This window comes from Hemitrygon akajei, chromosome 5 (assembly GCF_048418815.1).
Source record: "Hemitrygon akajei chromosome 5, sHemAka1.3, whole genome shotgun sequence".
NCBI lineage: Eukaryota > Metazoa > Chordata > Chondrichthyes > Myliobatiformes > Dasyatidae > Hemitrygon > Hemitrygon akajei.
In genome coordinates, this window is record NC_133128.1 from 66,951,858 (window position 1) to 66,969,748 (window position 17,891).

Sequence of the window (17,891 nt, forward strand, 5' to 3'; positions counted from 1 at the left end):
TATGGTAAGATTTCTGATCTTCCTAATTGCCATCTTTTCTATAGATAACTACGACATCCTCTGCTTATCTATCATTGTCTAGCTGGATGGGGCTGTTCAGGCTTTGAGCTGTTTCTGTGTAATGCATCAGAGCCAGAGACTGGTAAAAAATGGCTTCTCACAACAGCTACTATCAGGAGATCATCAAAGATGGAACTTTGCCCTTTCAAATTCCCATCTGTGCTACCCCTCAGTCACACAGCTCGTAGAGGGGCTGCCTCACTGTGCCAGAGATCTGGGTTCAATCATGACTTCTGGTGCTGTTTTTGTCAAGTTTGCATATTCCCCTTGCGATCATGTGCATTCACACTAAGAGCTCCTGTTCTCCCCCCCCCCCCCCCCACTTTCCAAAGACATCAGAATCAGGTTTATTCTCACTGTGATATGTCATGAAACTTGTTTTGGACCTAGAGTACAGTACAATACATGAAATATGCTAAAATTACAGAACTACGCAGAAAAAATAAATCTGTAGTGGAAAAAGAAAGCAAAAATAGCGAGGCAGTGAACATTCGGGTAGGAGACTGTTCAGAAACTTGATGAAACTGTTCCTAAAACACTGAGTCTGCCTCTACAGGCTCACATACCTCCTTCCCTGATGGTAGTTCTGAGCAGAGGGATGGTCATTTGTTGTCCACTGTAAATTTACTTGAGTGTGCAGATGAATGGTTAAGTCTGGGGTATTTCAAGAGACTAATCTTCAAAAGGCATGCCCCTTTTCTCACTGTTACCATCAGGTTGGAGATACAGAAGCCTAAAGGCACACACTCAGTGATTCAGGATCAGCTTCTTCCCCTCTGCCATCTGATTCCTAAATGGACATTGAAGTTTTGACACTACCTCACTTTTTTTAATATACATTATTTCTGTTTTTGCACGTTTTTAAAAATCCATTCAATATACGTAATTGATTTACTTGTTCATTTATTACGTTTTATTTTATTTGTTATTTTTTTTCTCTCTGCTAGATTATGTATTGCATTGAACTGCTGCTGCTGAGTTAACAAATTTCACGTCACATACTGGTGATAATAAACCTGATTCTGATTCTGACTATGGGGAGAATAACAAGAATGTGATCTACATAGGATTAATGTAACTTGGTGTGGACTTGACAAGCCTGAAGGCTGATTTATACTTGCGCATACGGGCTACGCCGTAGCCGATTTTCACTTCTGCATAGGCTCTATGCCGCAGCAAGCATGCGTTGGTCTGCGCCAAAACGCTAGTTGGCGGTGGGGTTTCTATGCCACTGTGTTGAGTTTCTTCATGAGAGACATGGACGAGGAAATGCATTTCAAACATTTTCAGATGTCGGCAGGTAGATTTGATGATTTAGTTCATCTATTTCGCATCGGTGTATAGACATGGTGGAGAAGAAGCAACCGGAAATACGTAGGAGGAAATGTGATGCTAGCAAGTGGACCAATCACAGTTGTTGCGGTCTGCATCGCCATGACGTGTGAGTTACTTTTTTTGGGAGATGCATGTCACCCTACAGCATAGGGTACGCGGTACCTACGCCATAGATACGACACAGAAGTATAAATCAGGCTTTAGGATTTGTTTCTGTGCTACATCTTAGACTACATACGAGAACTTGTCCAAAAGCCCTAAATCCCTATTTCTGGAAAGCGGCCTTTGGCGGATTTAGCTTTGTTATACTAATTTTCATGGCACAGATATGTAATAATGTAAATACGTATTTAGCTGCCACTACCAAACAATTCAAAAGAATGGAATATTGTACACCTTACAGGTGAAACTCTTGTACCCATTCAGTTCTACCTGTGAAATATAAATTTATTCTACATAAACATTAAAAGGACATCAACTTCAATGTAAAGGCAATGTGTTCATTCTCTTCCCTAACTTTTATATTAAAAATGCATTCAAACTTGATTCAAACTTTTGTCTTCAAATAAACTCTGAAACTGCTGCCATGGTTCATTCTGACCCCTATGCAATTATTTTAACTGTATAACCAATCTGATGAACGGAAGGAACTTAAGATATTGTAATCATTCTTTTCTTTTGGTAAATGTTTAATGAGGCTTGATGATCATTTGCTATTGAATAGCTTCCCCATAGTGGAACAAGGAGTAGAGATCTGATTAAAGAGGTAACTATCTGAAGTGAAACATACTCAATCATTTTCCACAGCTTTGAATAGGTAATTCAAGCATAACCATTTAAAAAAATCTTTTTTAGGTAAACATTTTTGTTCCTGCCCATTAGAAATGATGAATATGTGATGCCAGTGCCAAGCGTGAATCAAGAATTCTTTGTAAGATAATTAGTCTATTACATCTATATCCTTGTGCATGGGACTAATATTTCATTCCAGAGCAATATACTTAGAAGGGTTCACCATAATTATTTCTAGCCCTTTCAAATCTAATGAGTTCACTTCTAAATGCAGTTTTAGATGTCGAAGAATTTCAATTAGATCCTGTTTAATCCATTGTTATGGATAAACAAAACAGCAAGGTGTTCTTCAGTTGTATTTCCTAGTTGGAGTCACCTTTGTAGATGGCCAATGTTGTTTGTCTTATAATGTACTGAGTCCCAATGCACAAATGCCAATTCTGAACCTAAAATTTTATAAAACATATGGACCAAAAGCAATTTTTTTTTGCTGTGAAGAAAGCAAAATCTTCAGATTTAACGCAAACAATAAAGTAGATGTGTGAATGTGTTTTGTGATTAACAGTGATTGTAAAAAAGGAAGAAGAATAATCTTGGCATTAAATCCTTAGTTTATTGCCTTATAATCAAAAGCAATTAGAATACTGCTGCTTCACCATCCCAGCAACTAGCACTGGCCTCTGGCACCATCTCTGTGAGTGGAGATTGCATGTTCTCCTTTCAATGCTGTGTGTTTTCCCCATTCAAGTTTCTCGCCACATTCTAAAGATATATTATTGGGTTACTTGGCTACTATAAATGACTCCAAATGTACAGTAAGTGAGTTGGAGGATAATCAGAGAGACTCAATGGGCATATGAGAGAGAATACGTTACAGGGAACTCAGTGCTTAGTGGGATTATTCCAATAACCAAAAGCTCAATGGACCAAGTCGTCTACTGTGTTGTTACAAGTAAGTATCTCAGTGTCTTAACCAAGGCTGGGCTCAAATGCAAAATTCACAATAGCAGTAATTTCAGAAGAGGCTCAAATGAAAAATTTCAATATTTAATGCACTTATCTTGCATTAAATATCTACTGCAATATATCTTTAATGTTGATAATTAATATGAACTGGCAAAGAAAAGGTTCATTTCCTTGAACCTCTTCTGGACCCTCTTTGATACCAGCACATCCTTTCTTAGATAATGGGCTCAAAACTGCTGATACTCCAAATGCAGTCAGGCTAATGCCTGATAAGGCCTGAATCAACTCAAATCAGCAAGGATTGTGCTAGGCAGCCTGCAAGTGTCACCAAGCTTCTGGAGTCACATCGCATGCCCACAACTTACTAACCCTAAACAGTATGTCTCTGGAGTTTAGAAGGAAATTGGAGCACCCAGAGGAAATGGACAATGGGGAGAATGGGGAGAATGCACAAACTCTTTGCAGACTATGCCAGGAACTGAACTCCGATCATACAGCCAATGCTGTAAAGTGTTGCACTAACTGCTATGGTGCCTTAGCATCCTAAATATGCAATGTTTCATAAATTTGCAAGTCATCCTTGTGCAGGGACCAAGATAATCTTCTCCAGTTTTAGTAAAAGTGCTGCCAAAGTGAACACAAATCATAAATAATAACACATACATAATAACACATGCAACACATGGTAATATAACACATGCAATAAATTATGCTCTATATACTATCACTCAATATAGCCAAATGAATCAATAAGATTCCAATGGATTTTTTTATATTGCAATATTCAATGCAGGTAGCTTAAGAGAGGTTGGCAGTGATTTCAAGTGCAAAATTGCAACCTTTACTTTCCCAATTTGTAAATTGAACCATAAAAAAAAATCCTCACAAAGCAAATAGAATTTGAGTCAGAGGGACAATGATTTGAAAGAAAGTTCGGTGGCTCTGACTTAAATTGCATTCCTCTTGCTTTGATATACCACTGACCACATCAAAGACTTTGGAAACATCCAAAGCACAACCTCAAAGTATGAGAAGATTTGAATAACCTCAGCATTGCAATAATTAATGCACTTTGCCTTGGGCCTGAACTTTAAAAGAGACATTGCAAGTTCAACCTCTAACAAGCAGATCACCTCTTTTCCCTGTTTCTATGTTTAGGTCAGCAAGTTCTTATATGCAAAGTACCAGTGCTAGGACAGAAACAGTGGTTCACTTCAAATAGTATTCAATGGCAAATCACTCTACCGCTGGTAAACAGAAGGAAAATTTCCTTGCAACTAACAGTATTCTCAAAGATTACCACCCATGTAGAGAACAATGGCAAGGCACATATAAGCATTTTTTGTATCAGTCACTGGAAATAATATTTATGACATGGAATAATTTTCCTGGCAGGATTCCATTTTTATCTAAGTCTTATTGACTCTCAACCTCATTAAATTTAACAGTTTCCAAGCCAGCATCAAAAGTTATCAAAAGACTCTATGTTAATTATAAATCAGTTTCTTCCAGCCAAGTTCAGCACTCCCTGCTTTTCTCCAATTGTTTTAAGCAGTGCTTTTACATTCTTCCTTCTTTCTCCTTATTAAAACCAATAAAAATAATTGTGATACTATTCACATTCCTCTTGGAATGATACAAAACACTTCACAGCTAATGAAACACATTATGGCTTGTGTTCTTTACTTCCATTGCATCCTGGCCAACGGACTACCTGATTGGCAGACCACAGTTCGTGTGGCTTCAGAGCTGTGTGTCAGACATGGCTATTAGCAGCACAGGGGGTCCACATGGGACTGTGTTGGCTCCCTTCCCATTGTCCCTGTATACCATGGACTATAGATACAAAACTGAATCACCTCATTTGGAGATATTCATTGATGACTCAGCAATAGTTGGGTGCATAAAGGGAGGTCGGGAAGATGAATACAGGGCCCTGGTGGAGTACTTTATCAAATGGTGCAAGCTGAATCATCTGCAGCTAAACATCAGTAAGACAAAGGAGATGGTGATGGACTTTAGGAAGACTATGCCTGCACTGCTCCTTGTTACTATTCATGGGAGGACATGGATGTGGTGAGAACCTCCAAATACCTCGGGGTGCACCTGGATGACAGACTTGAGTGGAACACCAACTCAGAGGCTGTATGCAAGGGCCAGATTCACCTCTACTTTCCGAGGAGACTGAGGTCCTTTGGATTATGTAGGTCTCTCCTTCACATGTTCTACCAGTCTGTTGTACTACCTTCTATGCAGTGGCATAAACATGGGTGATAAACTGATTGGGAAGGCTGGCTCTATTATAGAAGGAGTCAAAAACCTAGACATACTGGAGGTTGTGGTAGAACAAAAGACCCCATGGAAAATCCTGGCAATTCTGGACAATGTTTCACACCTTCTGCGTGCCACCTTTTCTGAACAGAGGAGCACTTTTAATAATAGACTAAGACAACTGCGCCACTCCAAAGGGCACTAATAGGGAATTAGGCTCTATATGAATTAAGCTATAGATGAGGAAGTGATGATCCCTTTCTCCTGACAGTTTGAGGTAACCTATTTTTTATTCTTTTTTACTTCTCTTCTAATACTTGTATATTTGTATATCTGTGCACTTGTAAAGCTACCGTGACATTGTAATTTCCTTTGGGATCAATAAAGTATCAATCTACATTAGCATAGATAGTTATCATAATTGCCAATGATGAGTTAAGCCAAAAGGGCCCTCTTTCGTCTGTCTATTTCTATTATTCTGTGAAAATTGTGCTACATAATCTTTTATAAGCAACTGAAAAATAAGATGGCACCATGGTCTATCATCTCAACTGAAGTGCAGCTTCTAGAACAGTGTAAAGCTCCCTCAAAACTCCATCAAGGTTTCTTCAAAATGCAATTATCCCTCAATTTTTTTCTATCTAAGTACACCATTCTAAACTTCCAGATTTATCTTTTCATCTCACTGGCTATCTCCCCATTCCCTCTAAAGCCTGAATGGATGGGCCAATCATTTTGTTTTGCTGGACTAAGAAATACAGTTCTGTGTGTCCAACAGTATTTTCTAACACAATTAAATAAAGGCTTCAAACATCTTCGTCATGGATAAATCAAATTGAAAAGTTTTCACTCCAGCCAAAAACTGAGCAATATATGACAAATTTATTGTCAATGAGAGGCTATCAGACTTAAACATCAGCTGTTTCTCCACAACTATTTCCTGCTTTGTTGAATATTTCACCTCTTTTTATTTCGAATCTTCAGCAGTGTAATTTTTCTTTTCATTTTTCCAAAGATTAATTAGTGGCACAATAATGTCCTTGGATCCTCGAAGTACAACTACATGGCCAGAAGATATCTACAGATCTCACCTGAAGCTCTTCTTCTAGAGCAGCAGTGGCATTTTCTCCATTGCTCTCATCAACTACCACGACCATGTGTGTCAGAGAGTTGACTCGTACTTGTTCTTGCTCTAGATCCTCTTGAAGAAGCTACATGGAAACAAATAATCAAGGATAAAGACAATTCCTAGAAAATGAAAATGTCCCTACTTTCCCTCACGTGCAACAATATTATAAACTACAGCTTAAGCACAGTTTTGGCATTTTTAGATTTACATGTCCAAGTCTGGCCCCAGTCCTACCTCAGTGATACATTTAGTTTGTTTCTTATTTTTAAAAAAAAACTTCCTGGACAAGGATTTAAAAACAAATTTCTTCAAGAACTTGTACATTCATATTTTTTTGCACAGGCAAGTTGAAAATACCACATGCAAAGCTAGAAGAGGGGCAGAATAGACAGTCAGCGCTTTTCAAAAGTCATAAACAGGTAAAGAGACCTCCTATTAGATCTCATTTGCGCTCCCAATGGTGCAGACTGTGTAGGAATATTATCAAAGCATGCCTCAGGTTCCATTTAATAATCACGCCATCCTGCATTACTGCTGAGACAATGCAAAGTCTTATTGATTCTAAAAAGAGAACCTGATGTACTAAATTAACCATTCAGTTAACTGTCTCCCAAGCAAAACCACTTGGTTACTGCTATTTTTTCATGAGCTATTTATGATTAAAACTAAGCTTTTCAAACACACCAACAGAAAATAGTTTTGCTTGTTTTGCTTCCAAGACAAATTGACCTGCTTGATCTCTTTCAACAAAATGAGATGCAACCATGTGGGCACCATGGTAACAGAATGGTTAGCACAACACTATATTGCAGTTCAGGACATCGGAGTTCAAAGTTATTCCGATGGAATGAGTGGGTTTTCCCCAAGTGATCCAGTTTCCTCCCGCAGTCAAAAGATGTACCAGGTAGGTCGGTTGTTCATGTAGATTGTCCCGTGATTAGGTTAGGGTTAAATCGGAGATGTCAGGGACAGCACAGCTCGAAGGGCCAGAAGGGCTTACTCCACGCTGTATTTCCAAATAAATAAATAATTAAATTTGTGTCACAACATAATCCATGTTATATCTTGTTCAATTGAGGAGAATCAAAGTGTTTATCTTCTTAATAAAAAAAAAACTTCCCTAGATATTCCTGGTGTCAGCAACTCCAGCAGAGCTGCTGTCGATGCAACAATTCCAATTTGTTGCACTTTTAAATGTATGAAAATTCATATTTCAAGGTGTTTGAAAAGCTTGATCAAATAGAAGGCAGAAAAGGAGACTCCAAGAAGATCTTAGAGCAAAGAAGAGGGGCAGAATAGACAGTCTGCCAAACCTCAATAGCAAACCATGTCACTTGCAAATATGAATGGAATCATTTCAATGTTTTTGCTAATATAGAAAATGGAGATTTGAAAACATTGAACTCCCAGAAGCTGGTGTGGGGCTGTAATTTCTATGAGTGATTAAGTTATTCTGGCCATAACACCACTGAGGCATATAGAGTAAGTCAAACAGGAATGCTTTATTAAAGGACGCAGTAAGTAAATCTGGAATCAATTCTGTCAAAGCCAAGCTGTTAAATGTTGGTACATTTAATAACATTGTTAATTGTGGATAATGTTCCAGGGTTTAAAGGGAAAGTGGTGTGTAGCATTAAGAACTAGTTCTGGAGCATATGGATAATGATTGCCAGGAATTTTAGTTCCTTGAGAGTAGTATGTTATGGCAATTTATTTTTAGAAATTGACTCACAATACAAATATAGGCAAAATGTGATTTTAGAGCAAAGAAGTTAGTTCGAGGTTATGGGAAGATATCGATGGACTGGACAGATCATTGCAAAAGCGACAAAGGGATTCCCTTGGCAGAAAGTAAACAAAGCAAGACAATAAACAATAAAAGGTGGGGAGCAAATCCAGAGGAAGCTTGGAATGGGAGTGCAAAATCACAAATCCCTGAAAGTTGCAGGTGGGGTGGTTAATGTGTTTCAGGCAACGTCTGGTGTATTTGCTTCTTTACTGAGAGAGGAATAAAATACAAGAGTTGGGTATCTGAAGAGCCATGCTTTATAGGACACAAACCAAATGTCTATTGTTTTGCTAATAGGAGCAGAATTTGGTCCTTCAATGTTCCAAATTGCTATTTTTTGGCCACATCTTTATATGGGAATCGAGAAACATTCTGATGTAAATTAATGGACCGTTGTGGATTATTCATTGTCAAGACCAATCAGTTAAACTCTGAGATAAAGTGTTAGACAAACAAGTCAAAATGAGTAGAATGGGCCTATGCGATGGCATCAACATGTTGGCTGATGAAGGAGAAATTTAAGATAATAAGATGGCGGCTGAACCAAAAACCAAAAAAAAACAAATTATGTCTTGCTATCTGAAGAGCAAGACTAGGTGAATTCTCCCTTTAGTTTATTTAAGCAAAAACATCAACTGATAATAATAATACAAATTTTTTGCTGTTGATATTAAATTATTTGGTGCATGGATAAGTTTCGACATATTTATTTAACAAAGGAAACACCATATGAAGTTTTGAATTAGCAACGTAAGTGGAAACTGTACAGTGAAGCAAGTGTTGGTGGAACTTTGTTTTATCTCTTCCCATTAAAAGAGTCTTAAATGTCATTGATAAACCCACTCACTTTCAATCCATTCTAGAAGCACCTAAATACTTCATTATTCACACTTTTTCTGGTAAATGATCACTGCAGAGTGTGGCTTCCCTGTTGGAGTTGAGCTGAATTGCCTGTATGACCTGGCATTTTTTTGCGGTGTGGGCAGTGGTCTTGGAGCAGTGGGATGGTTGCAATACGTACGGGCCGGAATTGCTGGAGCAGACTTGGAAGTAATTTGATACAGTGGAGGCAAGGCAAGGTCGAGAAAATATCCGAGATATGATCGATTTAACAGCCGAGCCAAAATGGAAAGGCGGGTACTGGCCAAATCAAGGCGGCGGAGCCCAAACTTGAGGGTGTATCGAAGTGGCAGAGAGCAAGGAATGACCTGATGTTTTGACAACTTTGGCACTGGGCCAGATTGAAATAGTCAGGGTGTCGGGGGTCGGAGGTGAAGGATGGTCCGGTTCAGCTCGCTGTTCCACAGGGTTTGCTCATCTCTGTGATGGACTGAGGCTGAGGCTGAATGCTGCTTACTTGCTTTTATTGTTTGCACAATTTGTTTTTTTTCCCTCTGCACATTGGTGTTTGACAGTCATCTATTGTTTCAAATGGGTTCCACTGGGTTTCGTTGTTTTGCAGTTGCCTATAAGGAGATGAATCTCAAGGTTGTATAAAGTATACATACTTTAATGATAAATGTATTTTGAACTTTATGAATTTTGTATTTATGCAAACTTCATATTCTTTTAAAGAGACACAAGAGGCAGCAGATGCCAAAATCTGAAGCGGGAGAGACACAGTGGGCCGAGCAACATCTGTGGGAAGAAAAGAATTGTCGACATTTCAGATTGAAAACCTACACAAGTACTCACTTTATGTTCCTCCACTTGCTGTTTTAAAGCTTCCAGATCTGGTCCAAGAGGCATTTCCTCCATTTGGTTAATTCTGTCCTCTGTATTTGTTAACCAATCAGCTAAATGTTTCAGCTGCTGCTGCTGAAGATCCATAAGCTCCTCGTGTAATCTAGAAACAAGAATAAGCGGTGTCATTGTCTACAATTGATTCAGTCGAAGAGAGAACTATGCAACTTACATTTCTGTCAAAGTACTCTGATATTTTGTTTTGCTTAATTTAATTTCATTCATACTCAAAGTACAAGCTACATTTTAAAAATTCAGGGACTTTGATGATAAAATGAATTATTAATGCAATTTTGCTTGATTAATTGTTACCAAACAATATTTGAAGTATGGTGAACACTACTAAAGTGAGATTAATTCAATTTTGCTTTTCCAAAATGACAATAAGGTAAAAAGTAAAATGCAATGCCCCAATCACAAGTCTTAAGAAGTCCTGGTATGTTTACTGCACTTATCACAAATTACAGGAGTGGGTGAACCAATTCAGCTCAACAAGATGTATATTTTCCTTTTCCATACACAAGTCGCAAAGAGCAAAATGACCACTATGAAGCTACCGATCCAGATTAAACAAAACTAAGTAAATTTCTGAGCACACCTTGAAAGTCTCCGTGCTTTGTCATCTGACTGGAATGTGAATTGAAAGCTCTATTCACCCTATCTTGCTTTTGCACACTACTTTTTCGAGGTTTATGACTACAATTAAACACAATTCCAAGCACAAATTTTCAAACATGACAGAGATATCTTAAACTTACTTAGTCTTGCTTCTTTCAGAAGTTTTTATTTACAATATACAAGAGACCAAACAGGGTATCCTTAACACCTCTACCTGATCCAAATCTAAACAATATTTGTGAAATTGTGTCAATCAGCTCAATAAACATATGAGAAAGAACTGTCATTTGAAACAGTTAATGGAAAGTCGTTAGTTGTTGTCCTTCAATGCTCACTTCTATTATCTCCCACAGAGGCCAGAAATGTGTCTGACAAACTGAAAATCACACATCATACTCAAGGTCTTCCGCTTGTCAAGTTCTATTACTCTGCACATGTCATAAGGAGTGACACAGCAGTTTAAAATCTTGATATTTCAAATCATGTCATTTTATTATCCTTCCAATGAAGCAGCCAAATGAACAAAAGACCTCAGGGTTCACAGGGGAAATCATTCAAGCAATTATGCTTACATTCCAGGAGGAATAATTGATTGCTAGACAAGAGAATATATTTCAGAGACTTTAAGTATCAGGCAGATTCATGTCCTCCTCGGAGAATCACTAAATAAAAGAATTCAGCACAGTTACAAAGTTAGCAAAGTTAATCCCTCTTCTCAGTTCTTGATTCATAGCTTCATAGGTTGTGGCTCATCAATAGTTTCTCCAGCTTCTTTTAAAACAAGATGAGGAGATTTTTAAAGTGAGTGCAGAATTTGTCCATTCTTGGTGTTCATGAGGTTGTATCGAAAATGTTTACGCCAACATGGGCCTGGGTATGACCAAGTAATAATTACTTGGCCATACCCAGGCCCATGTTGGCAATTGAATGTGCCATAACAGAGTAAAATTCTGAACAAAGACTGGTTCTGCACATTTAAGTAGAACAAAAAGACCTATGGTAATTCAAGAGACTACAGATGCTGAGATCTGGAGTAACAAGCAATCTGCTAGCGGAACTCGGTGGGTTAGTCAGCATCTAAGGGAGGAAACAAATTGTCAATGTTTCGGGTTGAAACCCTGCATAAAGACATCAGAGAGACCTATTCTCAGCATCTAATGTTTGTTCACTCTATGCCAATGTTCCTCATTTCAATGAGCTTTCGACAAAAAAAAACACTACAAGGTTACTCCGAAGCAGCAGCATAATTTGCTTGTTGTTTTGCACTGAGGGCAAAATGTTGCCTTCATTTAGGGCAAGTGAAGAGTATAAGCATGACAAATTCTGCAGATGCTGAAGTCCAATCCAAAGCAACACACACAAAATGCTGGAGGAACTCAGCAGTTCAGGCAGTATCTACGGAAATGAATAAATAGTCGACGTTTTGGGCCGTCACCCTTCCTCAGGGCTGGAAAGGGGGGAAACACCAGAAGAAAAAGGTGACGGAAGGGGAAGGAGGATAGCTAAAGGGTGAGAGGTGAAGCCAGGAGGGTAGTAAAGGGTTGGAGAGAGAGGGATCTGATAGGTGAGGAAACTGGACCATAGGAGAAGGGAACCTGGGGAGGTATTAGGCAATTGAAAAGAGACAGAGAATAGGAGAGGGGAGGGGGATGGAAATTTTTTTTACCAGAAGAAGAAATTAATACTCATGCCGTCAGATTGGAGCCTATCCAGATGAAATATAAGGTGTTACTCCTCCATCCTGAGGATGGCCTCATTGTGGCACAAGAGGAGGCCATGGACCAACATGTTGGAAGAAAGTGAAGAGAACTTTAATACGTGAAATTAAAAACAGGCAATATTGTTTATTTCATAAGCAAATAAACAACTATACCTGCATCCAGTCCACACAAGCACAATTCTGACAACTTTTTGAGATTGGCTTCAAATTCCTAAAATGTGCAAACACTTCAGGGGAAATGTCAGAGGCCAAGGGCTCACTCTGTCAATGAGCCTGGTCAGAACTGTATTTAAGTCCTTCAACAGTAACTGTAGCTGCCACCAAATATAAAATACTAGGTGTATTTGATTATTTTTAATTGCATGTCTCTACGCAGGAAAAACATACTGATAAATGAGAGCTCTTGTTGCCTAATTCAATCCCTCTCTCGACATTAACATAAGGGTCACTGAAGTCAAGACTAATGGAAAGAATGAATTAATATTCAGTAAATAAAAAGAGCTGGAGAAACTAAAGGCACTGAAAACCAATAAATCCTCCAGACCTGATAATCTGCATCCCCGAATACTTAAGAAACAGCTATGGAAATGACACAAGGAGCAGCTATAGGAAAATTTACAGATAATTATTTCAACTAAGGAACAGGAATTAGAGCAAAAATGGGGGACTACAGACCAGTTAGTTTAATATCAATAGTAAGGAAAATGCTGGAATCCATCATAAAGTATAATAGGACACGTGAAATATTAAAGTTAATCAATACATATTTATGTATGGGAAATCGTGTTCAATAACCTATTGGAATTTTGTAGATATGATTCGGCAAATAGATGAGTGAAAACCTGCTGGTGACTAATTTCTTCAGCCTAATCCAAAATAGCAATGTTAAACACACAAAATGCTGGTGGAACGCAGCAGGCCAGGCATCCTGGCCTGCTGCGTTCCACCAGAATTTTGTGTGCGTTGCTTCAATTTCCAGCATCTGCAGATTTCCTCGTGTTAGCAATGTTAAAATCTGAATTCTGATAACAGCCTTTCCTCCAATTCCTGTCCTTTTTAATCTATTTAGATTTTAAATTAATAGGTTTTTATTAAAAAGAGATTCAGCATAGTAACAGGCCCTTCCAGCCCATGAGTTTCCAAAACCCAATTGCACCTACATGATCAATGAACCAACTAGCCTGTGTCGCCGGCCCTGTAATAGTATTATACAACCTTGCCACACACTTCTCATCTGTATGCACCAAACACAAGCAAACCAGCAAAGGTAGGCCTGCATGGATGTGTTCAGCAAAAGGACTCTTTCCATGCTGTATTATTCCATAATTATTTATCTAAGAAATATCAGCTTCAGGTTCCATTTATAGTTACTTAGGATGAAAGATGAAAGGTTGCCTCAGATAATATTGGAAATGTCAATACCTAATCATGGAGGACAATTTAAACAGCAGATAAGCTAAAGCAGAAACAAAGATTGCTAATAGCAGAGATTAAAGCTGATATCATTGTAATAAGGAGGCTGTCGAGTAGGGGTTCCCAACTTTTTTTTAATGCCATGGACACTTACCATTAACCAAGATGCCCATGGATCCCAGGTTGGGAACCTCTGCAGAGAAAAACAGCAAAGTTCGGAGTCAAATTGCATTACTGTTGCCAATTGTCTGGCAGGAGCCAGTGAAATGAAAAAGATTATGGTGAGGAACTGTAGCTTGTGACAGAGGCCAAAGAAAATGGAATTGTTTTATCGATCTTAATTAGAACGAGTTGTTTCTCAGCCAGGTACTCAAAGAGAAAATGCTGGAAACAGTAAGCAGGTCAGGCGAATCTTGTGAAGGAGAAATAGGGTTAACATTCCAGATCAAAGCCCCTTTGTCAAAACAAGGTACAAAAGAAAATGCAGGTTTTAAGTTCAAAGAAGATGGGGAAGAGAAGGGTAGGACAAAAGAAGTACCTCTGAGAAGGTAAGAGTGGGGTTGCTATGGTGATAAACTGTAAAGAAGCATCTGACTGCTGCAAGGGAGAGAGAGAGAGGAGAGATAGTTATAGATATGGAGGAGATAGAGATATATGCCCACAAGTTAAGCAATTTCATGGAGGAATGAAAATAGAGTTAGTTTTATTGATGGATAACTAACAGATAAAAGTAGCCAGTTCTCACACCATCCAGAAATGTTTGACAAACAAGCCATATGATATCATGGCGACATTGCTATGGGTCATATGAGCTAATACTGAGTACAAATGGCTGGTAACCGTATGATGTAAATCTTGATGTCATATCATCAACCAATAATGAAGAAATGAGTGAGCTGACAATTGTTCCTCAAGGAGATGAGGACAATGGGGAACACAATCAGGCTTTTGCTGACTAGGTAAGAGTGTAGTTCAGCAATCAGTCAGTTCATATTCTGTTTTACATTTGTTGCCAATGTGCTCTGCAGAACGAATCCTGAAAGTCAACGTCAACCGTAGTGGCTGTTTTCTTCCTCAGAATTATTAATGTTTGTCTGCAACCTGTTATAAAAAAGGCAGTTTAATAACTGAACATGATTAATCTCCCATAATTTTCCTGCCAATATTAGCCATGGCAAATTTCCAGGTCATGATTCAAATTGCAATGTAATTCAGAAAAATTCTATCCATAGACAATAAGCAATGTCAGTCAAGGTTTTATTAATATCATCCATTGTTCTTGCTGGAGATTAACACTCTTAGAATACCATACCCAACAATTTTTAAAAGGATGTAAAGGCTGAAAAGAAATCTGCAAAGGTGATTCTGGTGACAGAAGGCTTTACTTAAGTAAAGAGATTCAATTCATTTGAGGCTAAAGGTGAAGAGGGATTCTGCAGGAGGTCACCACAATGATAGGACATTGGCTGAGTTGGAGAAGAGTAATTCCTATCAGTTGCTGTATCAGTACCAAGAGGGCATTTGTTTAACATCACCAAAACACTGAAAGAAGTAGCACTGCATAAGTAGAGTGTGAGGCGTCCTTCAAACAGTCAAAACAGCTTTTAATTCATTATTTTGTAATTATTCAAGAAACAAAATGAAAACATTGAGAGATGAACAGGACCTTAGACTGAATGGCCTTCTTTGTGTTATAAAATTCTCTAACTATAAACTTTTATAACTATGTATTGGATTTGTAATGTGTCTGTCATTTATTTAGCATTTCACACTTTTTAAGCAAATAGTTACATTTATTAGTTTCCACTGGATAGTTCCAAATTTTCCAAATTAATATCAATTAATTACGTCCATAGACTTTTCAGAACAAACTGTTGTCTGTGACATAAGCAGCCAAATACTGATATGGAAATGCAAATTTTGGCAAAGAAGCCAATCTCTTACTATCTTTCCTTTCGGTTAGTCCTGATGAAGGGTCTCGGCCCGAAACGTCGACAGGCTTCTCCCTATAGATGCTGCCTGGCCTGTTGTGTTCCACCAACATTTTGTGTGTGTTGTTGTTAGCATATTGAACACTACTGGGAAAAGTATTAAAGAATGGAAGGAAGCTCTGCAGCAGGAGACCAAAGCTGCACAAACATCGTTAATAACACACTGTGAAGGATTACAGCATCATTCACAGCAACTTCAGATTTCCTGCATTTAATGCACTATCACAAATATAATAACAGAAGTTCTTCTGCCGTTAAGATCACAAATTCCATCCCATGAAGTCACTAAAGGAATTTTCACACTTTACAAGGTCCATTCAGTATCTGCACATCAGGTATGCATTCTTTACATCCGGTGTATTTCACAGATTTTCTACTGTTGCACTGCTTCAGTAAAATGACTACTTCATTTAAGCTTGGAGCAACTTTGGTCAAATGTGCCAAACTGATAGTGCAACTGGCATCATTTCATCTTGGTTTGAGGCGCTTACAATGATTACACATTCAGGAAATCTGTAAAAGGTGCTCCACATTATATCTTCAATATCTATAACAACACTGGATTCTTATCATGAAACAATCAAGGTAAGTCAACAATTTATATGGTGGAAAAGAAAGTTGTTTCCATATCATATGAAGGAGGAAATAAATAGAGTACACAATATATTGCAGACAAATTTTGTAATTGTTTCATTGTAGAAAATATTGCAATAATATTGACTGCACGGAATGGGAAAGCACAGAGTTATTCTTTCATCTTCCTCTATTCCATCCTTGTTCATGAAGAATGAACAAAGACAAGGATAATCTATAAGGTGTGATGTTTGTCTCCTATATTCCAGCAAGGACCTCATGGCAAATCTGACAACAGCTTGGCCAGTCTCTTTGCAGCAGATGCAAGGTAAACAGATAATTTAATAATAGAAAAATATATTCATAATTTTTTTTCCAACCTTACAAGCAAAAACCGTATATACGATATACGGTGTCTTCATTGCTTTTTAAAATCTTTTCCAGCATCTGCACACATAATTATGAAAAAATGGACACCAATCTTTCCTTTGTGATAGAGATGTTAAGATCCTAAGAAGGAACAGATACGTCCAGTGCAATGAGATCACAATAACTACAGTACTAAGGATCCCATGTGGCAGGTAACTTCATAAGTTCTGAGCTCACATATCACTGCCCACATGCAAAGAGAGTGAGGATTAAAGCCTGAAAAGTATCAAGGCCTGAGAGTCAGCGAAGCAAATAAAAAAGAGTCAGGAGCACAAAATATGGGATTTAAAGCAATCAAAATCATATTCAATTAATCAAGTGTGACTGAAATTGTGCTCCAATGATTCAATGTAGTACAATGTAGTCTTTGTCTCATGTGTAAACTACAATAAACCAAGATTAGGAATGGAATTCAAAATGAGCCTACGCTTGGTATTCAAACGCAATGCAATATTTTGTAAATTATTTTGCAATTATGTTTGATAATGGCTTGAAGCCAAATGATCAAATTACTGTGTGAGTACCTAAAAGAAATAGAGATCTGTCCAGAATAGATAAGGCCATTTACTTACTTGCTTTGTCTCTCCATACTGGCTACTCTGAGAGTTTCCCATCGGGAATTCAGCAAGTTCATCTGCTCCCGAATTTCATTTTCTTCATCTTCTGACAATTTTCCCTCTTCAATAAGTTGATTCCCAGCCTGTAGAATATTACCCACACTACCTTGATGTGAGGTTAACTCCATCATAAAGCCCTGCCAAAAATAACTAGTGTAAGTAACAGATAACTGATGTTTCAAAGATTAAAAACATTACCTGTAAAGGCAAAATTCATTGATGACAACTAACTTCAACCTTACTAGGTTAATTTAAGTTAAAAATGTAAACTTATCCACAAAAGCATTCACTTTCTCTCATTTATGTCAAAAATCCTTCTGAAATGCTTTAGTAAGTTCGAAGGGAACATTGAACCAAAAATATATATGTAGAAATAATCGAAAGTATAGAACTTTTGCATTCAGTACATAAATAATTAACAATCAATGCATGTCTCCTATGCTCA

General features: G+C 37.9%; 1 protein-coding gene and 1 pseudogene across 9 annotated transcripts in view; both read right to left on the minus strand.

The window, feature by feature from the left end:
- Positions 1-17,891, minus strand: part of dmd (dystrophin) — a 1,932,045-nt gene that overhangs the window by 1,229,564 nt on the left and 684,590 nt on the right. For all 9 annotated transcript variants that reach the window (XM_073045659.1, XM_073045653.1, XM_073045656.1 and 6 more), the window contains 3 exons: positions 17,402-17,583; positions 10,038-10,188; positions 6,516-6,635 (listed from right to left, as the gene is read on the minus strand). In XM_073045659.1, the coding sequence (XP_072901760.1) occupies positions 6,516-6,635; positions 10,038-10,188; positions 17,402-17,583 (453 nt within the window). The remainder of the gene's footprint in view (positions 1-6,515; positions 6,636-10,037; positions 10,189-17,401; positions 17,584-17,891) is intronic.
- Positions 3,697-3,793, minus strand: LOC140728646 (U6 spliceosomal RNA; annotated as a pseudogene).